At 38.6% G+C, this 16,227-nt stretch overlaps 1 protein-coding gene across 1 annotated transcript in view; it reads right to left on the reverse strand.

Annotated features, from left to right (window-relative positions):
• hectd3 (HECT domain containing 3) overlaps positions 1-16,227 on the reverse strand; it is a 61,454-nt gene that overhangs the window by 42,977 nt on the left and 2,250 nt on the right. The window contains exons 2-9 of the mRNA XM_059984107.1: positions 15,244-15,567; positions 13,178-13,338; positions 9,951-10,043; positions 6,952-7,087; positions 5,731-5,846; positions 4,386-4,499; positions 3,756-3,838; positions 1,329-1,494 (exon numbers count right to left, since the gene is read on the reverse strand). Of these exons, the coding sequence (XP_059840090.1) occupies positions 1,329-1,494; positions 3,756-3,838; positions 4,386-4,499; positions 5,731-5,846; positions 6,952-7,087; positions 9,951-10,043; positions 13,178-13,338; positions 15,244-15,561 (1,187 nt within the window). The 5' untranslated portion in view covers positions 15,562-15,567. The remainder of the gene's footprint in view (positions 1-1,328; positions 1,495-3,755; positions 3,839-4,385; positions 4,500-5,730; positions 5,847-6,951; positions 7,088-9,950; positions 10,044-13,177; positions 13,339-15,243; positions 15,568-16,227) is intronic.

Here is a 16,227-nt window from a genome sequence, read left to right on the forward strand (position 1 = left end):
CAGCCTAGGACCAGAGGGCACAGCCTCAGAATAAAAGAATGTCCCTTTAGAATTGAGTTGAGGAAGAATTTCTTTAGCCAGACAATGGCCAGTCTGTGGAATTCATCAAGTTATTGGGTTATTTAAAACAGGTTTTGATAGGATCTTGATTCGTAAGGGTGTTAAAGGTTATGGGTTGAAGGCAAGAGAATACGGTTGAAAGGGATTAAAAAAAAGTATCAGCCAAAATAGTATGGCAGAGCAAACTCATTAGCCTAATTTCGCTCATATGTCTTATGGGCACGTTCCTAACCCATCTCACCAAATAACAAAGATTTTTATTCCCTCCCATTGTGGGATGGATATAAGATTTAAATAAATTAATTGAATTTAAATACAAAGAAATAAACTATACAACTTTTACCAGCTTTCCATTCCCTACCAAAATGACTTTGACTATGACATCCTGTGAATTCCTCCTCCTCTGTTCCACTTCTAGCCATAGATTCTTCAGGTTACTTTCTCTGTGCATTTTGAAGTTGCCTTGTAATTCCTTCTCCCCATCAATGCCTTTCTGAATCATTAATGCCTTCTGAATACTCTTTTACCCATCCAATTTTAATGATCACATCTCCAGTTACTCTCTATAAAGGTTTGGAAGCAAATCTTTACTTCCTTTGGGCAGTGTCATCACATGCTTCTCCACATTAAAAAAATGTTACAGTAACATGAGTTTCTGCTTGGCAGATCACAATTATTTGAAATTATTTTTGAAGTGATCTGTGATAGCAGACTATGTAAAAGATTTCAATAGTTTGATTTTCCATACAAATTTATGAATGCTGTGATTAAAGGGAATATTAGTTACAATTTATGAATGCCACTTTTCAACTTCAGCTGTAGTGTTAATGGAGGATAAATAGGGAAGGCCAAAGTAACGTTAAACAATGATCACCTCATTATCATATGATCAATTCTCTATATTACTCAATTCTTAAAGTTACTCTATATAGTAGACACTTTAAAACTAACCACCTGTTCCTGTCAGACATGTTACTTGTCTTATTTAATTCTCACTGTACTCCTCAACTAGGACAATGAGGTATTCTGTTCTTTTCTATTGCTTACCTTATATTGGTTAAACGTATCTGTGGACTATGGCAAATGTGAAACACCTCTTAAATTCAAGATAGGTGTGGTCAAATAATCTCTTCAAAACCTATCCCAGAAAGATTCTTGCCTTTTCCCAGATGTATTTGTATTACAAACATAACACTGTAATCTCTTAACTACCAGGCTGAACCATCTGTGTGCTCTCCTGTTTCGACGAAGCAAAGGTGCAGACATACCTGTGGGTTACCATTGCTCTTCTATATAACATATCAGGATCATGTCCCTCTAGACGTGGATAACGAACAAGATTTGCTGTTTGAAACATATCAATGTTTAGTCCCAAGTCTCTTTCTCTTGAAGATTTGATCTTGAGGCCATGCAGTCGGACATCTATCCCTCCATCTGTTGCAAAATATTGAAGATGTTATTCTCTGAAAGAGATATGAACACTGACATCTGCTTCACAGTGGAAGAAGGACTTAGACCGACAATCATTTACAATCCATTTAGTGCTCTAAGTAACAGAGACTACTTAATTAAATTGAATGAGGGTTTAGATGACTCTTGTGCACAAGGAAATGAACCTACAATCCAGCACACGAAACTTGGGACTGAGTTGTGGGAAGAACTTCTCTTTTCCCCATTTTATACACTGATAATTCAAATGAGGTATGAACCTAATCTACCACAAGACATGGGAGCAGAATTACACCCTTCCGCTCATCAAGTCTAATCCACCATTCCATTATTGCTGATTTATTATCCCAATTCTATAGGCTATTCAGGTAACTTAAACTCACCTTCAGAAAGATCTAAAACCTAATTTCTAACTAAATATTCCCCCTCTGTTGTTCATCATCAAGGAAAATGATGTTCATCCTACCAATAAATAGCATAAACATTATGAGAACTAAGTATACATTGTATCATTTTAGTTAATCGTTTTGAGAAGTAAAAACTTCATATTATTAAAAATATTCCTATGTTTAAGCAGTTTGAGTAATCTCAGAATTGCAAAAATTTTGCAATCATTATCATTGCCTATGCATAGGCAGTTCTGAAATATGAATTAGCATTAGATTTATCATCACTGACATACAGTATATCATGACAATTGTTGTTTTGTGGCAGCAGTACAATGCATTATATTATGAAATATTATAAATATATATATTGAAGCATAAATAAGTAGTGAAAAAAGAGAGCAAAAATAGTGAGATCGTGTTCGTGGGTTAATTGTCCATTCATAAATCTAAAGGTGGAAAATTATGTTAATGTTTTACTCCATTTTCTTTCTCTACTGTTCTGCCTGAGTTTACATTAGAAATGCCCACAGTTTTCTTGCCATTTGCTTTCACTAAATTACGTGGGTTAAAAAAAATAATGGCAATTACCATCACAGCATCTTTCAGGTCCCACACATGACCTTTAGATTGAATCTTGCCAGCCTTCCTGGACAAAATAGGAATTCTAAGGAGAACACTTGTAAATCCACCAAGACAGGGTCTGAATTAGATTGCGCCAGAATGCAATGACAGCTAATTATCAGGTTGGTAATGTGTTCTGCAAGTCTTGCACTTTTATGTTGCAGTTTGTAAACTGAGAATGTCCTGGGCTTCAGATGTGTATTCATTTGCCTACTTACTCTGTCCCTGGATTTATCACCGAGTGCAGGGGCATTCTATAAATTATATAGCTGAGGACTTGGATACACTTTGTATCTGGTCCGTCAGCTTTGCACTAGCTGGGAATGCACATTATGTATCTTGTGTGGCCGCTCTCACTTGAATGGAATGCATATCTTTGCGTGCTGCAGCATACCGCAGTGGTGTGGAGGCTGACCTTCCTGTCGGTGCTGCTCTCCGATGCTCGCTCAGTGGAAGACAAGCTGGACTGCCTTTGTCCGCGGCTGCCCTGTGTGATTTGAGGAACTGTTGTGGGCTGTTCTTGCCGAATTGTGGCTCCAGATTCAAACATGCATGCACCATCAATCAACAGGCCGTGACTGTCGGGGGATTTGGGTTATTTTTTTTGGGTAACTGTAAGCTTTCTGCTATCATAACAACATGTGCTGTGTGATTGTTGGTTTTGTGCTTTGCATCTTTGCCCCAGAGAGAGACTGTTTTGTTTGGCTGTATTTATGTGTATGATTGAATGACAATTAAGCATGAACTTGAACTTAAAAGACAAGTTTTTTTCTATTTGAATGTTTAGTTATGCTGTAAATAAATTAACAGCAGTATCATGTGCATTTAATAATTTAAAAGTCTTTTTAATTATTGTAGCAACCTTTTGGAAATGCCTTTGAGCAAATGTCAAAAGTCCTTGGCAGCACAAAGGGCTATGATGATGTCACCAGCAGTGCAAAGGGAGCCAGATGGCTACAATGATTTAGTGTGGCTGCAGGCTAGTACAGGCAATGACTAACTGGCCAGCTATTTAGCATGAGCCTCCTCAGACGTAAATGTATCCTGCTTGGATACATTTAAACATTTCCCTGGCACTTTAACATTAGTCTTGTTCAGAAGAAAAATTGCAATTGTAATTTATTCTTTCATTATTTCATTCTCTCCGAAAATCTTTTTGTCATCCAATGCATCAGTCTGAGAAGACAGTTGACTACTACGGTCATACCTTTCTCTTCGAACAACCGAACAACTTACCTACACACTCTAAAACGCGAATTTCAATTATAGAAAGATGTACCATCATGTCCTCAAGAACACATAGGTCACCAACTAAAGTCCTGGAACAGAGAAAGAAAAGATCACCAGCTGGTAACAAAGTTTTAGACTTTAGTATGGCATCAGCCTACTTCTATTATTTCTTGAGTGAACTACAAAGTCAAAATAGCTGTCATTTCAACATGCAAGTGAGGTCACTAAAATAGAAAAGATGGCCTCGACATTTCATTTTGCAGGGTTCTTTACTAAAAATCTTAAAAGCATAATCATCTTAAAAACACAATATATTTAATATAACATCCAAATTACGTTTGGGTAAAATGTTAACTTCAACAGATGGTCTTGGTATGCAACAATTTAGAAACTCCACTTACAACTCAGTTCGAATGGGAGAAAGAGGAGATTAGAACGAAAACTTTGGTATAAGTGGAAAATCCGAGAATATGGGATATGATGGAAGTAGAATGATGGTTAGGAAGTAAACAGCAGGTAGAAGAAATATTGCAGGAAGAAAATTCACTATTATACCACAAATGTGCTATTTAACTGGTAGAAATTTTTAAAAATTACCAGGGAATGGCATTTTATATTAAAATCTTCTAAACTTACTCATCAACAGTGAGATCATTTAACTTTTTTAAATTATCACGTTCACCACCGTAGACTTGAATTTTTTTTGGCATGTAGTTGTCATCCGTTGCATCGACTGAGAGAAACAGCTTTCTACAAGAAAGATAGCAGATATATTCCATTAATTACACTAAGTAATCCCTTGGTATTTTACCCATGTAACAGCTGTTTCGGATAATTGAGTTACACAAAAGTGTCTATTTTGTAATTAACCTAAGCTGCATATTCAAATAGAAACTAATTTGTTTCTATTAGCAATGTGATGCTGATTATATCATTAATTTCTTTAGTGTACCTCCCAAAATCTTTCCAAGATATGCATTTTCTCCAACTTTTGGAAGATAAATAGTGGCTACCTTTTAATTTATAGATTTCTTCCCCATACTCTAAATGATAGAATATCTCAAATTATGAACACTAAAGGGTGATTCACAGACAAAAGTCCATTGCCTATCAATTTGTGGGGAATGTAGTAGAAATGGAGCTGGATTCCAGAGACATAATAAATGTTTTAAAATAAACAAACATAATTTGATTAAGCACAGGTTTGGACCTAGAAATGTTAAGACAGGGAGGGGTGCAGAGCAAAAAGGGATGGGGGGGTGTAGGAGCACAGAGAAATGAGCCAACAGAAAAGAGAAGGAATCAACCACATAATTACAAGCATATTTAGTCAGCGGTTAAAATGAAAGCAGGGAATAATATTAAGAAATAGCTATTCGGAGTGGGAGAGGCACAAAGTGAAATATCACAGGTAACAACACTTGGACTACGGTTATGTACATTTTATATTACATTAGTTTGTCAAATGGAAACCACTTCTAAATTTGCAGCTGACAAATTAGAAAAATATATTCAAAAATAAGGACAAAGGCAAGAAATTGTTTATTAGAAGTCTATAATTGTGTCAAATGGACATCCACTGGGTTTCTGTGTGTTATCTATTCAATAAATAGAGAGAGAAAAAGAGAAACGTGAAGAGGGTTAAAAATAAAACACAGGAAATTAAATTATTTGAAAACCTCAAATAGAAATTTATAGAATAACACAGGACCTCACATGAGCACATTCTCTTCCTTCCTGGAAATGAACAGTGCAAAAAGTATCAGGAACAGGAGTGAAGTAACAACACTTAAAAAAATCATTTTAAGTTTTATTTTGTTTCTGCATTCCTCATATTTAATCAGTGTTTTAATCCTTTGGATTGTATCAGACCTACAACATTACCACTCTTTTCTATTAGGAAAGATGTTCATTCAATTACCTAACATAACACTGCATATTAGGTTTGCAACTGTTAGAACACAAAACTGAATTTTAATACTTTATAATGATGCCTTTCTTCATGTGCAATCGAATCCAATGATGGCCCTGGTTCCCCTCGCTCTCCCAGAATGTGTCGTTGTCTCCATCCGTCAAGCACCACACGTTGGCTTCATCCTGTTAAGTATAAGAGTGTTGGACAAAACAGAAGAGGTGCTTTCATCCAAGCAGATCTTATTCAAATTTTGATTCAATAGTTGGTTATCAGCTCAAAACCTTCATCTTTAGTTCACAAAAAAAAAATTTTGAATCCAATTCATTATTTTAACTATTTCAATGGTGTGAAGAGCACCTATTCACATATTGCAATTAATTCTGTCAGAAAATACGTGATACCGAGCTTCATTTACTTTGTAAGTATTTGAACAATAATTTATTTAAAATAAGTGGTTTGCTAATACAGAAGGCATATGTAATAATCCATTCCTGTCTTCGCTCCCAAATGCCCAGCCATTTGCAATGAATGTCTGCAATACACATGGCTTTGAAACATACTCCAAAACATACTCTTTCCTTCACCACTCCACCCAAGTTTTAGCTTCCAAGAAGATCCTTCTGCTTATGCTGTTGAATGTTTTATAAACACTTCTAGACAAGTGAACATTTACAGCATCTGTAGAAAATATTGGGAGTGGGCCATTCAGTCTTTTGAGCCAACTCTGTTATTCAATATAATCACCACTGATCAACTTTCACAATACCATATTCCAGCTAGGAATCTGTTAAGGTATCTCCTTCTTAAATGTTTTCAGTGACCTAGCTTCCATCAACTCCTGTGGTAAAGAGTTCTACAAGTTAACCGCCCTCTGTTTAAATATATTTCTCCTTATCTGAGCCCCAATTTTTTACCCATATCCTGAGATTTGGATACCTCATTCTAAAGTCCTTATCTACTCATATGAGTCCTCCAAAACTTTACAAGTTTCAGTGAGATCCCAATGTTACCCTCAAAATATATAGAAAACTACATCTCAAAAATATGCTAATATAAACAATCACTAAGAACCATTTCAACTGCGGCATTTTTATAGGTTTTTAAATACAGATGAGCTTTAGTCATTGGAATTCACTGTGTTGGCAAAATGTTAAGCATCTGAAAAAACAAATGTAATGGTTTTACAAGCAAACACCCTGTGGGGAGAAAAATATGCCCTATGTAAAAAAAAACTTCAAAGGTCATTTTCATGCTTGCAGTACTACTCCATTAGGGCAAAAAACTTACCGAGAAAGAAGAAGCCTCGATGCTGTCAACGAGGTGTTTGACGCTGCCCAAGTTTTCATCCTCCTTCCCTATGCGGTCATAGAAGTAATGTACTAAGTCTTCATCACACTCAAATGTCCAGGTGGGAGGAACAAACCTACGCTCAATCACACAATTAAAACTTCAAAGTTATTAATTCTAATACCACAAGAGCTTCCTACATAAACAAAATAGTGTCAGTATAGCAAAGTCTCAGCACAGAAAACTCTCCACACAATACACCCAATCTCAACAGTAAACTGCCAGAAGATGTTTGCCACTTCCAGGGTGGGAAGAACAATAAAATCTAAAGGTCTGACACTCCATGGTGTTTTCATGAACCTTCTGATTTTACCACAACGTGACAAAGATAGGAAGCAGGCATTATGACAGGTTGCAGTACACCATCCCTGGCCTTCACAATGGCCAAGGAGGTCATTACTGGGGCTTCAAGATGGGTGGTAGGTGGGGAAAGAACATGTGTTGGACTTTGTTTTTGCTCTGCTAGGGCATACATGGACAATATAACAACACTGACCACCACTGTGGCAAGAATCAAGTGACTACTTGGAAATCCACAGGAAAACATCAAGTGGTTGAGAATGGAAACCAAACCCAGCAAGTCACAAAGCACCTCTGTTGTCAAGGGAATGTTGAAAGACAAAGTTTTTCCATCGGTGATGACGCAATTCCAGCAGTGTCTGAACAGCCTGTCAAAAGCCTCGGTAGATGGTAAAATGCTAGCCTCACAAAGAGCAGGTGCTGCACCTAAAGCAACACTAACAGCTGTGAAGAAGCTTGAGCGAACCATCACATCATTCGTGAAGAAGTGGCTCGGTGTCCCAAGGTGCACCAGTCTGTATGGTAAAGGAGTGCTTGAACTACCTCTCACTGGCCTCACAGAGGAATTCAAGTGTCCTAAGGTGCGTCTACAGATGACACTCAAAGACACTCGTGACAAGACCATAAGTAACGCTGCATGCACCTTATCAGCTGGGTGGAAATGGACCCCAGCTGATGCAGTGCAGCAAGCAACAGCAGCCTTTAGGCATAGAGACATTGTGGGGCAAGGGTGGCTCTGGTCTGGCAGCAAGTGGATCCACCTAGCACAAGGTCATAATTCCAGAGCAAAGGAAGATGGTTGTCAAGGAAGTGTGGTGACAAGAGGAGTATGACAGAAGTTTGAAGGCTGTCTCCCTGGTTAAGCGGGGGCAATGGGTGCAGTGGGAAAGCAATGAGTGAGGAAGGACATATGGGAGATGGAAGCGAACAGACTTAGCTTTTTCCTCAGAGCTACACACAAGGCTCTTCCTTCCACCAGTGGCTAGGTGAGAACCCAACTCGTGCCTTCTGCCCGATTCTGGCCACCCTCAGGCATATCCTAACAAGCTGCAAAACCATCCTCTCACACAGCAGATATATATGGCGTCACAAACAGGTCTTGAAGAGTCCAAGAGGGTAGCAACCAATTCCTTGCCCCCTCGAACGACTAATGCATTTATCCAGGATGGAGTGAAAAGACCAATTAATCTCCCTCCTAAGCCAGAAGTAGGACAGATGAACATGGTCCATAACTGATGTCAATGAACAACTCACCTATCCACCAGAAATAGTTACCACCAGCCTTAGGCCAGAATTGGTTCTCTGGTCCAACTCATTACAAATCTTCAGCATCGTGGAGCTCACAGTCCCGTAGGAGGATTCAGTGGCTGAGGCTTATGAGCATAAGAGGCTATGCTATGCCTCAAGCTCAACAACGGGGCAGGAAAACCAAAGCTTGTCCTGTGGAAGTGGGATGTAGGGGATTTATAGCCACATCACCATCAAATTACTGGAACAGCTAGGGATCCATGGTCAGATTCTACAGCAACCATCAGAGGTGGCAGAAAGAAGCAATCGCCGGGTTTGGTTCCAGTGAAAAGACCACTCCTGGGCTCCATGATAGCATCAAGAGAGTGGGAGGACACAACTGGGGGGGGGGGGGGGGAAGGGGGTGGTTGACTCTGGAATGCCAGAAGTCCATTAAGCCCTTCAGAGATTTAGTGAGCTAATCGATGAAGCATCAAGGGAGCAAGGTGCCCACTTGAAAAGCCCTGCGTGTCAACTGACTGCCCTCTCAACATCAGGCTGCCTTGAGAGTGTTCACAACCCTTTGGCACAAGGGATATTAATATCTTATCCTGTGTTTTTAGAATCTAGGGAGGCTAACAAACTTGGAAGCCAGCTCACCCTTTTGTTTTGAAACAGTGCAGCATTACCAGTAAAATGAAGGAAAGTTAAGTAATAAAAGTAAAGAATTTCGTTGGATGGACTTCATTCAAAGAACTTAAAACTTCTATTAAGGCATGAACAATCTGGGATATAATGCACCTGGCAAAGCTGTCACCAACAAAGATAATTTTGTGTTTATTCATCCGATCTGACTCAGGGTAATACGTCTGAAATCTTACCAGGCCTAATGAATGCAATCAAAGCAGTTCTGTGGAAACAGCACGTCACACTCACAGTCAATTAATCCTCAACTGCACTGAAAGGGATTTAATTTTCATTGTGGAAAAGTCATGGACTCTCTTTTTCACAAATAGCACTATCTTATTTTTCATGGAAATGCACAGCTAGAACCTGCATACGCATGTATCCACCCACATCCTAAAGATGTGTTGGTGGATTAAATGACTCCTGCATGACCCATTAGTGTGGGCAATCAGTAAAAAAGTCAAAGTCAAAGGGCTAATGATGAAGAATGAGTTTCAAAGTCCCAGGGAAATAAAGGAAAGGTGGCACTAATGTGACTGTTCCACCAGGAGCCTGAATATTCTCAAAACAATAAATAATAATGGGAAACATTCTGATATTTCTGATTAGATGGTGAAATTTAACAGGTGTGTCGTGGCTTAAATCTGCATTTTAATACACTATACCGCAAAATATTTAATTACAGCTTAGCAGGAGACAAGTAAACACTCTGGACGTAATCCCACCTTAATTTCTGCACTGCCGCTTCATCCCTTGCTGCCACCTTCGGCTTTGCCCCCAGGTGTAAGGAATATTGTGCATCAACCACCTGCTCCCATCTAAACCAAAGAACAAAAATACCTGCATCAGAATGATTGTATAAAACTATCATCACAGGTCATCATGCAACAGTTCGTGGATTTTGATTTATATGGAAGGCACATTTAACACTCCAGAAGTAATCATTTTACAAATAGTTATTAGTTTTTAAGAACTTAAAAAAATATACAGGCTTTCAGCTGCGCAGAGCTAAAGAAGAAACTGTATTAAAGTGCCCTTAAAATGGAGTTCATGGATCATACCAAAGGCTGGGAAAGAAAATGGCTACAAGGATCATTAAGCAATGAAGCCTTAAACAAAATAGAGTCCTCACTGGGAATGAAAATTAACCCATTAAAGCATCACACGTGTCAGTGGCTCTCTCCAGAAGTTGGGGTCTGTATCAGACCATCTCAGACAAAAAAAAACAGAGTATCTGGAATTTATTGAAAAAACTAGCATATCCCCAGAAAAGACTTCACTGAGTTTGGGAGGCAAGGACAACTAACAACAAGAGATAGGAACTGTGTTACCCGGATTGGTCAATGATATCAAAGGTGGTTTCAGTTATGTAAACACTGCTATAAACTTAACAGGAAGGCCTACATAACTACAGAGTATGTAGGTGGAAGTACTTGGAAAAAAAATAATTAGTTGGGTGAGGTAACATGAAATGGCATTACTATGCAAGATAAAGGAAAATGCCAAGTATTTTGGAAGTATATTAGGTTAAGTAGATTAACAGAGAAAGAGCAGGGCATAAAAGGCATCAAAGTGACAACCCATGCATCAGTGAGGTCTTAAATGATTCATGATGCAGAAAGTACAATGTAGTTGGACTACTCAAAGAGGCAGACTGTGGAATTCCAGAACATAAGATACATTGAACTTAGTACAGCACAGCAACAGGATCTCCAGCTTATGTCTGTGCTGACCATGATGCCATTTTAAACTAATCCCATCTGCCCACACATGGTCTATTTCCCTCAATCCCTATCTGTTCATAAACCTGTTTAACTGTATCTTAAATGTCACTATTGTATCTACTTGCATTCCATCTACTGGCAGTATGTTTGCGGGAAAAACTGCTCTCTGTGTAAAAAAAAAGCTTAAGATCTCCTTTAAACTTTCTTCCTCTTATATTAAAGGAATGTCGTCTAGGATTTGACATTTCTATCATGATTGAAAGGCTCCATCTACCCTATACAAGCCTCTCATAATTTAATATACTTCTATCAGGTCATTCCCCTGCCTCCAATGCTCCAGAGAAAATAATTGAAGTCTATCCAAGCTCTCCCTGTAGCTAATATTCTCAAATCCATTCAACATCCTGGCAAACGTCTTCTGTACCTTGTCCAAAGCATCCGCATTGTTCCTGTAATGCAGGGAACAGAAATGCACACAGTACTGTTAATGTGTCCTAATCAAAGCTGATTTGCCAACTTTTATACTCTATGCCCTAGTTGATGAATGGCCAGTATACTGTTCGCCTTCTTTATAACCTTGTATTTTTGTGCTTTCACTTTCAGGCTGCTATCGACTTTCATCCCTCTGCATATCAATGCTCCCAAAGGCCTATTTACTATCTTCTTACTTTACTAACTACAGAAGTGCAAAATGACCAAAAACAGAAAATACGGCACATTTGGTCCAAAAAAAAAGGCACTGGGGGAAACCAGGTAATTAAAGGCTGTTGAGTAGTAGTGAAATTAATGGAAAACAATTAGATGGACAGAACTAATCTGCTCCTGGAGAGGCAGGGATTGATCAGGAATAATTAGCACAGCTTTGCTATGGGACTACCCTGCCTACATGGCTTTTTAAATGAATTGTTGAAAGAGCAAAGCGCAGCTGATGTAGCCTACATGGAGTTCAGCAAGGCCTTTAACAAGGTCCCACATGAGAGATGGGTACAAAAGTTAAGAAAATATGGAATTCAGAGATGTGAAAAATTAGATCTGAAATTAACTTGATGGCAGGCAACAAAGGATGACAGTAAGGGACAAAAACGCAAAAATCTGCAGGTGTTGGAAATCCCAGCAACACACGAAATGCTAAAGGAACTCAGCCACCCAAACAGCATCCATGGAAAAGAGTAATCAGTCGATGTTTCAGGCCAAGATGCTTCATCAACACCTGATAAAAGCAAATATAATGTATAACCTCGTCCTGATGAAGTGACTCAACCTGAAATGTCAAATGTTTTCTCTTTTCCACAGATGCTGCCTGGGCTGCTGAGCTCCTCCAGCAGTTTGGGTGTGACAGTAAAGGGTTGGTTTTTGTGATTGGAAGCCTGTAATCAGTGATGCATTACTGTTCAGTACATTAACAATTAGGATGTAAACGCAGGAGGTCTGATTAGTAAATTTGTAGCTGGCAAGGAGATTAATGGTTGTGGATACTGAGGAGGATAATCTTCTGTTTCAAAACAAAAAAGGATTTATCTATCCACAATCTGAGGGAGTGGGGTGGGCTCCATTGCTAGCTTCCTCATACAAGATAGAAAGCTCTGGATTCTGAATGTGATTATTTGGTTAATTATGTAACCCAACAGTTCCACTGCCACATCCTCTCCATCACAGAGACTAGTTAATTCTACCTCCGTTGCCTCTATACAACAGATGTGTTATCACACTCTCCATTTAAGCCTGTCACTTCTAAGCCTAAAAAGGGTACTTGATCGAAAATGTTAACACTGTTTTCCAATTCTTCCAATGTTTAACTAAAAAGTTCAGCTAATATCTTTGCTGCTCATATCCCCTTCCTAAAGCCCATGCTCTCAGACCTATAACAATAAATTATTTCATGGACTTCCCCTCACTTATCCACCACACCAAAAGAAATTTCGACCACATTCCCTTTTAGGGATTTCCTCCCTTTAGACCGGAGACTTCCAGTCATAGTTTCATCTGCCAAGTCCCACACGCTGGAATTAGACTTTGAATATTGTTGGTCATGTAGCTTCCTCTCCTTTTTAAGTCTGTAAAAAGTAATTCTTTCACCTCTCTGAACGTGAGAGTTGTTGCTCCAGAAATCATTTCTATTTAATTACACCTACATAGCTTGGGATAGTTGAATGCGGGTCATTGATACATTCCCCATCATGTATAAATCATTATATTTGCAATTAATGTTAAATAATATTTCAATTGACCTTGTACACGGCCTGTAGTCATAACCAAAAAGCTGTTGCTGTTTCTGAAGCCTTTCAGGTGTTTCTACTGGCACAAGTCGTTCACCACCTTCTGGCTGCTTACACAGAAGAATCCAGCCTTCTTTACTCTGACAGCTGCTGTTATATTCCTGTATTTGCTCCTGTAGTATCATTGGGATAAAGGGTTAATATTCATGAACAGATTCCTCTTTGAAAGTATAATTATGAATTATTTGACACTGGTTGATGTGAATAGCTATGATAAACTTTACTGCAACTTGGACACTCAAGGTTCAAAGTAAATTATCAAACTATATATATGTACTATTTTTTCTTATATTCACTGGAAAACGAAGAAATACAATGGAACCAACGAAAAAATGCTACAAAGACTGAAACAACCAAGAAGCAAAAGAAGACAATGTGCAAATAAAAATAAATACAAGGGGTGATTGATAAGTTCGTAGCCTAAGGTAGATGGTGTCAATTTGAGAAAACCTAGCACTTTTATTTTTCAACATAGTCCCCTCCTACATTTACACACTTAGTTCAGCAGTCGTGGAGTATATGGATCTTGGACCTCCAGAAAGTGTCCACAGATGGGTGAGTGATGTTTGTGGCCTAAGGTAGAAGGAGATGAGTTATACAGCTCTTGTTACACGCACATGCAGGTCAGCTCTTTGAGTGAATATGCAGAAAGTATGAAGTTAATAACTCATCTCCTTCTACCTTAGGCCACAAACTTATCAATCACCCCTGCTGTGGACATTTTCTGAAGGTCCAAGATCCGTATACTCCACGACCGCTGGACTAAGTGTGTAAATGTAGGAGGGGACTATGTTGAAAAATAAATGTGCTAGGTTTTCTAAAATTGACACCTTCTACCTTAGGCCACCAACTTATCAATCAACCCTCGTAGGTAATTAAATAATACTGAGAACATGAGTTGTACAGTTCTTGAAAGTGAGTCCATTTGTTATGTCTTTCCCGATTTGGATTGTTATTTTATTTCTAATTACTGGACTTCACTGCTTCCTTGTGGGTTAACAGCTGTTGTTGATTGCTCATTGTCAAATTGTTAAGCAATTAGGTTTTGTCATCAAGTCAGGCACTTTATATCTTCGTACAACAGTTAGTAGTTAGAAGCCAAAGGAATTTTAATCAATATTTGAGTTTGCCTTTTGTTAGAATACCAAGAACTGCTGTCTTTTTACACTGGCAACTTGCGTACTACAATGCACTGGTGAATAATAAAACCACCATCAACTACGGAAAATGGAAATCTCTTGAGCAAGGATGGAATCAATTCAGATCTGAGGTGAGTGAAATCATCTATGTTGGTTCAGGAGCCCAATGGTTGAAGGGTAATAACAGTTTCAGAATCTGCTGTTATGGGACATAAGCTTCCTATACCTCCTGATGGCAGCAGCGAGAAGGAAGAATGGCCAGGAATGCGGGGTCCCTGATGATGCATTCATCACCAAAGAAATCTTCATAATTGGAAGAATCATTGCAAGTAAAGGTCTCAAGTCATGCCTTCCTAACCAAACATTAACTGGCATTTTGGGCTGTTAGGATAAGCCATTTGGTTCATAAAGAATGATGATAAAGTTAAGCAAATCCCTAAAAGACATTTGAAGTATGTTGCAGCTACAGTTCACACAGGTTAGACTTATTCTAAATTGTTTACTGTAGAACATCATATTAAAATAGAAACAGAATGATTATTCTTTTTATTGGTTATATAATGTGTAGATAATCATTGAAGTGGTTTGTAGGGTAAGAGGTGGAAATACAGCACCAACATTATGCTTTACTAAAAGCTAATCAATTCTGTGGCAGTGAAGCACAACAACAAAACTATTCTTTATCAAATGCTTTGTTGCTCAATCCTGTGTACTGTTTTAAACACAAATCAACAAAATAATCTCACAATTGAAATGTAAACTCTGAAGAAACGCACACAAAGGAAAAAAATAGCCCCAACCTATTCATAGAATCATATGTCTTAAACAATTAACAAATTATAAACCAATATAAAGATGGCAAACTGGAAGAAAATTCACCTGATTCATCTTCACCCAGAGGCCATGGCTATTGCAGTATTCCTCGCCTGTGGCTTTGATACAAGTTCCTCTCTTTAACTCAATATCAAAGAGTTTTTTGCGTTGAGACTGGGAGGCTAATTGCCAAACTGAAACAATGTACTGTGATCGGCCCAGTGATGCACTAGAGAAGGTCGAATCCTTCCAAAACTTGTACAGGACCTCTCTGGGTACATAGCACAGAGCCTCTGGCAAAGGCTTGCTGTTCTTGAAGCAATCAATACATTCAATGAGAAATCTGATCCTTCCCAAAATGTAGCGTGGATTTTCAGGATTCATTGTAGTCTAAATTGAAAGATAAAATTATTATTATTAATGATTAACAATTTATACGACTACATTTATACAACTACATAAAGGATAGGAAGGCCCATCAATGAGTTCCAAGCAACTTCTGAATTCAATTACTACTTACCCAACAGTTCAGTCTTTCAGAGGATCCTAATAACCTTCTTCACTTTTGTTTATATTTAGTATTGTCCAAAAGTCTAAGGCACCCTAGGTTTTTATTTACAAACAATGGAAAATCTGCAGATGCTGGAAATCAAAGCAGCACGCACAAACTGCTGGAACTCAGCAGGCCAGGCAGCATTTATGGAAAAAAAATAGTGTCAACATTTTAGGCTGAGACCCTTTGGCAGAACTGGAGAGAAAAAAAGATGAGTAGATTTAAAGAGGGGAGGGTAGAAAGATACACAAGGTGAAAGGTGAAACCGGGAGGGGAAAGGGATGAAGTAAAGAGCTGGGAAATTGACTGGTGAAAGAGATACTGGGGTGGAGAAGGGGGAGTCTGACAGGAAAGGACAGAGATCATGGAAGAAAGAAAAGGTGAGGGGGGGGGAAGGAGCACCAGAGGGAGGTGTAAGGCAGGCTAAGGTGAGAGAGGGAAAAGTGGATGGGGACTTGTGTAGTGGGAGGGAGGACATTACCGGAAGTTCGAGAAAT

The sequence above is a fragment of the Hypanus sabinus genome, chromosome 11 (genome assembly GCF_030144855.1).
Source record: "Hypanus sabinus isolate sHypSab1 chromosome 11, sHypSab1.hap1, whole genome shotgun sequence".
NCBI lineage: Eukaryota > Metazoa > Chordata > Chondrichthyes > Myliobatiformes > Dasyatidae > Hypanus > Hypanus sabinus.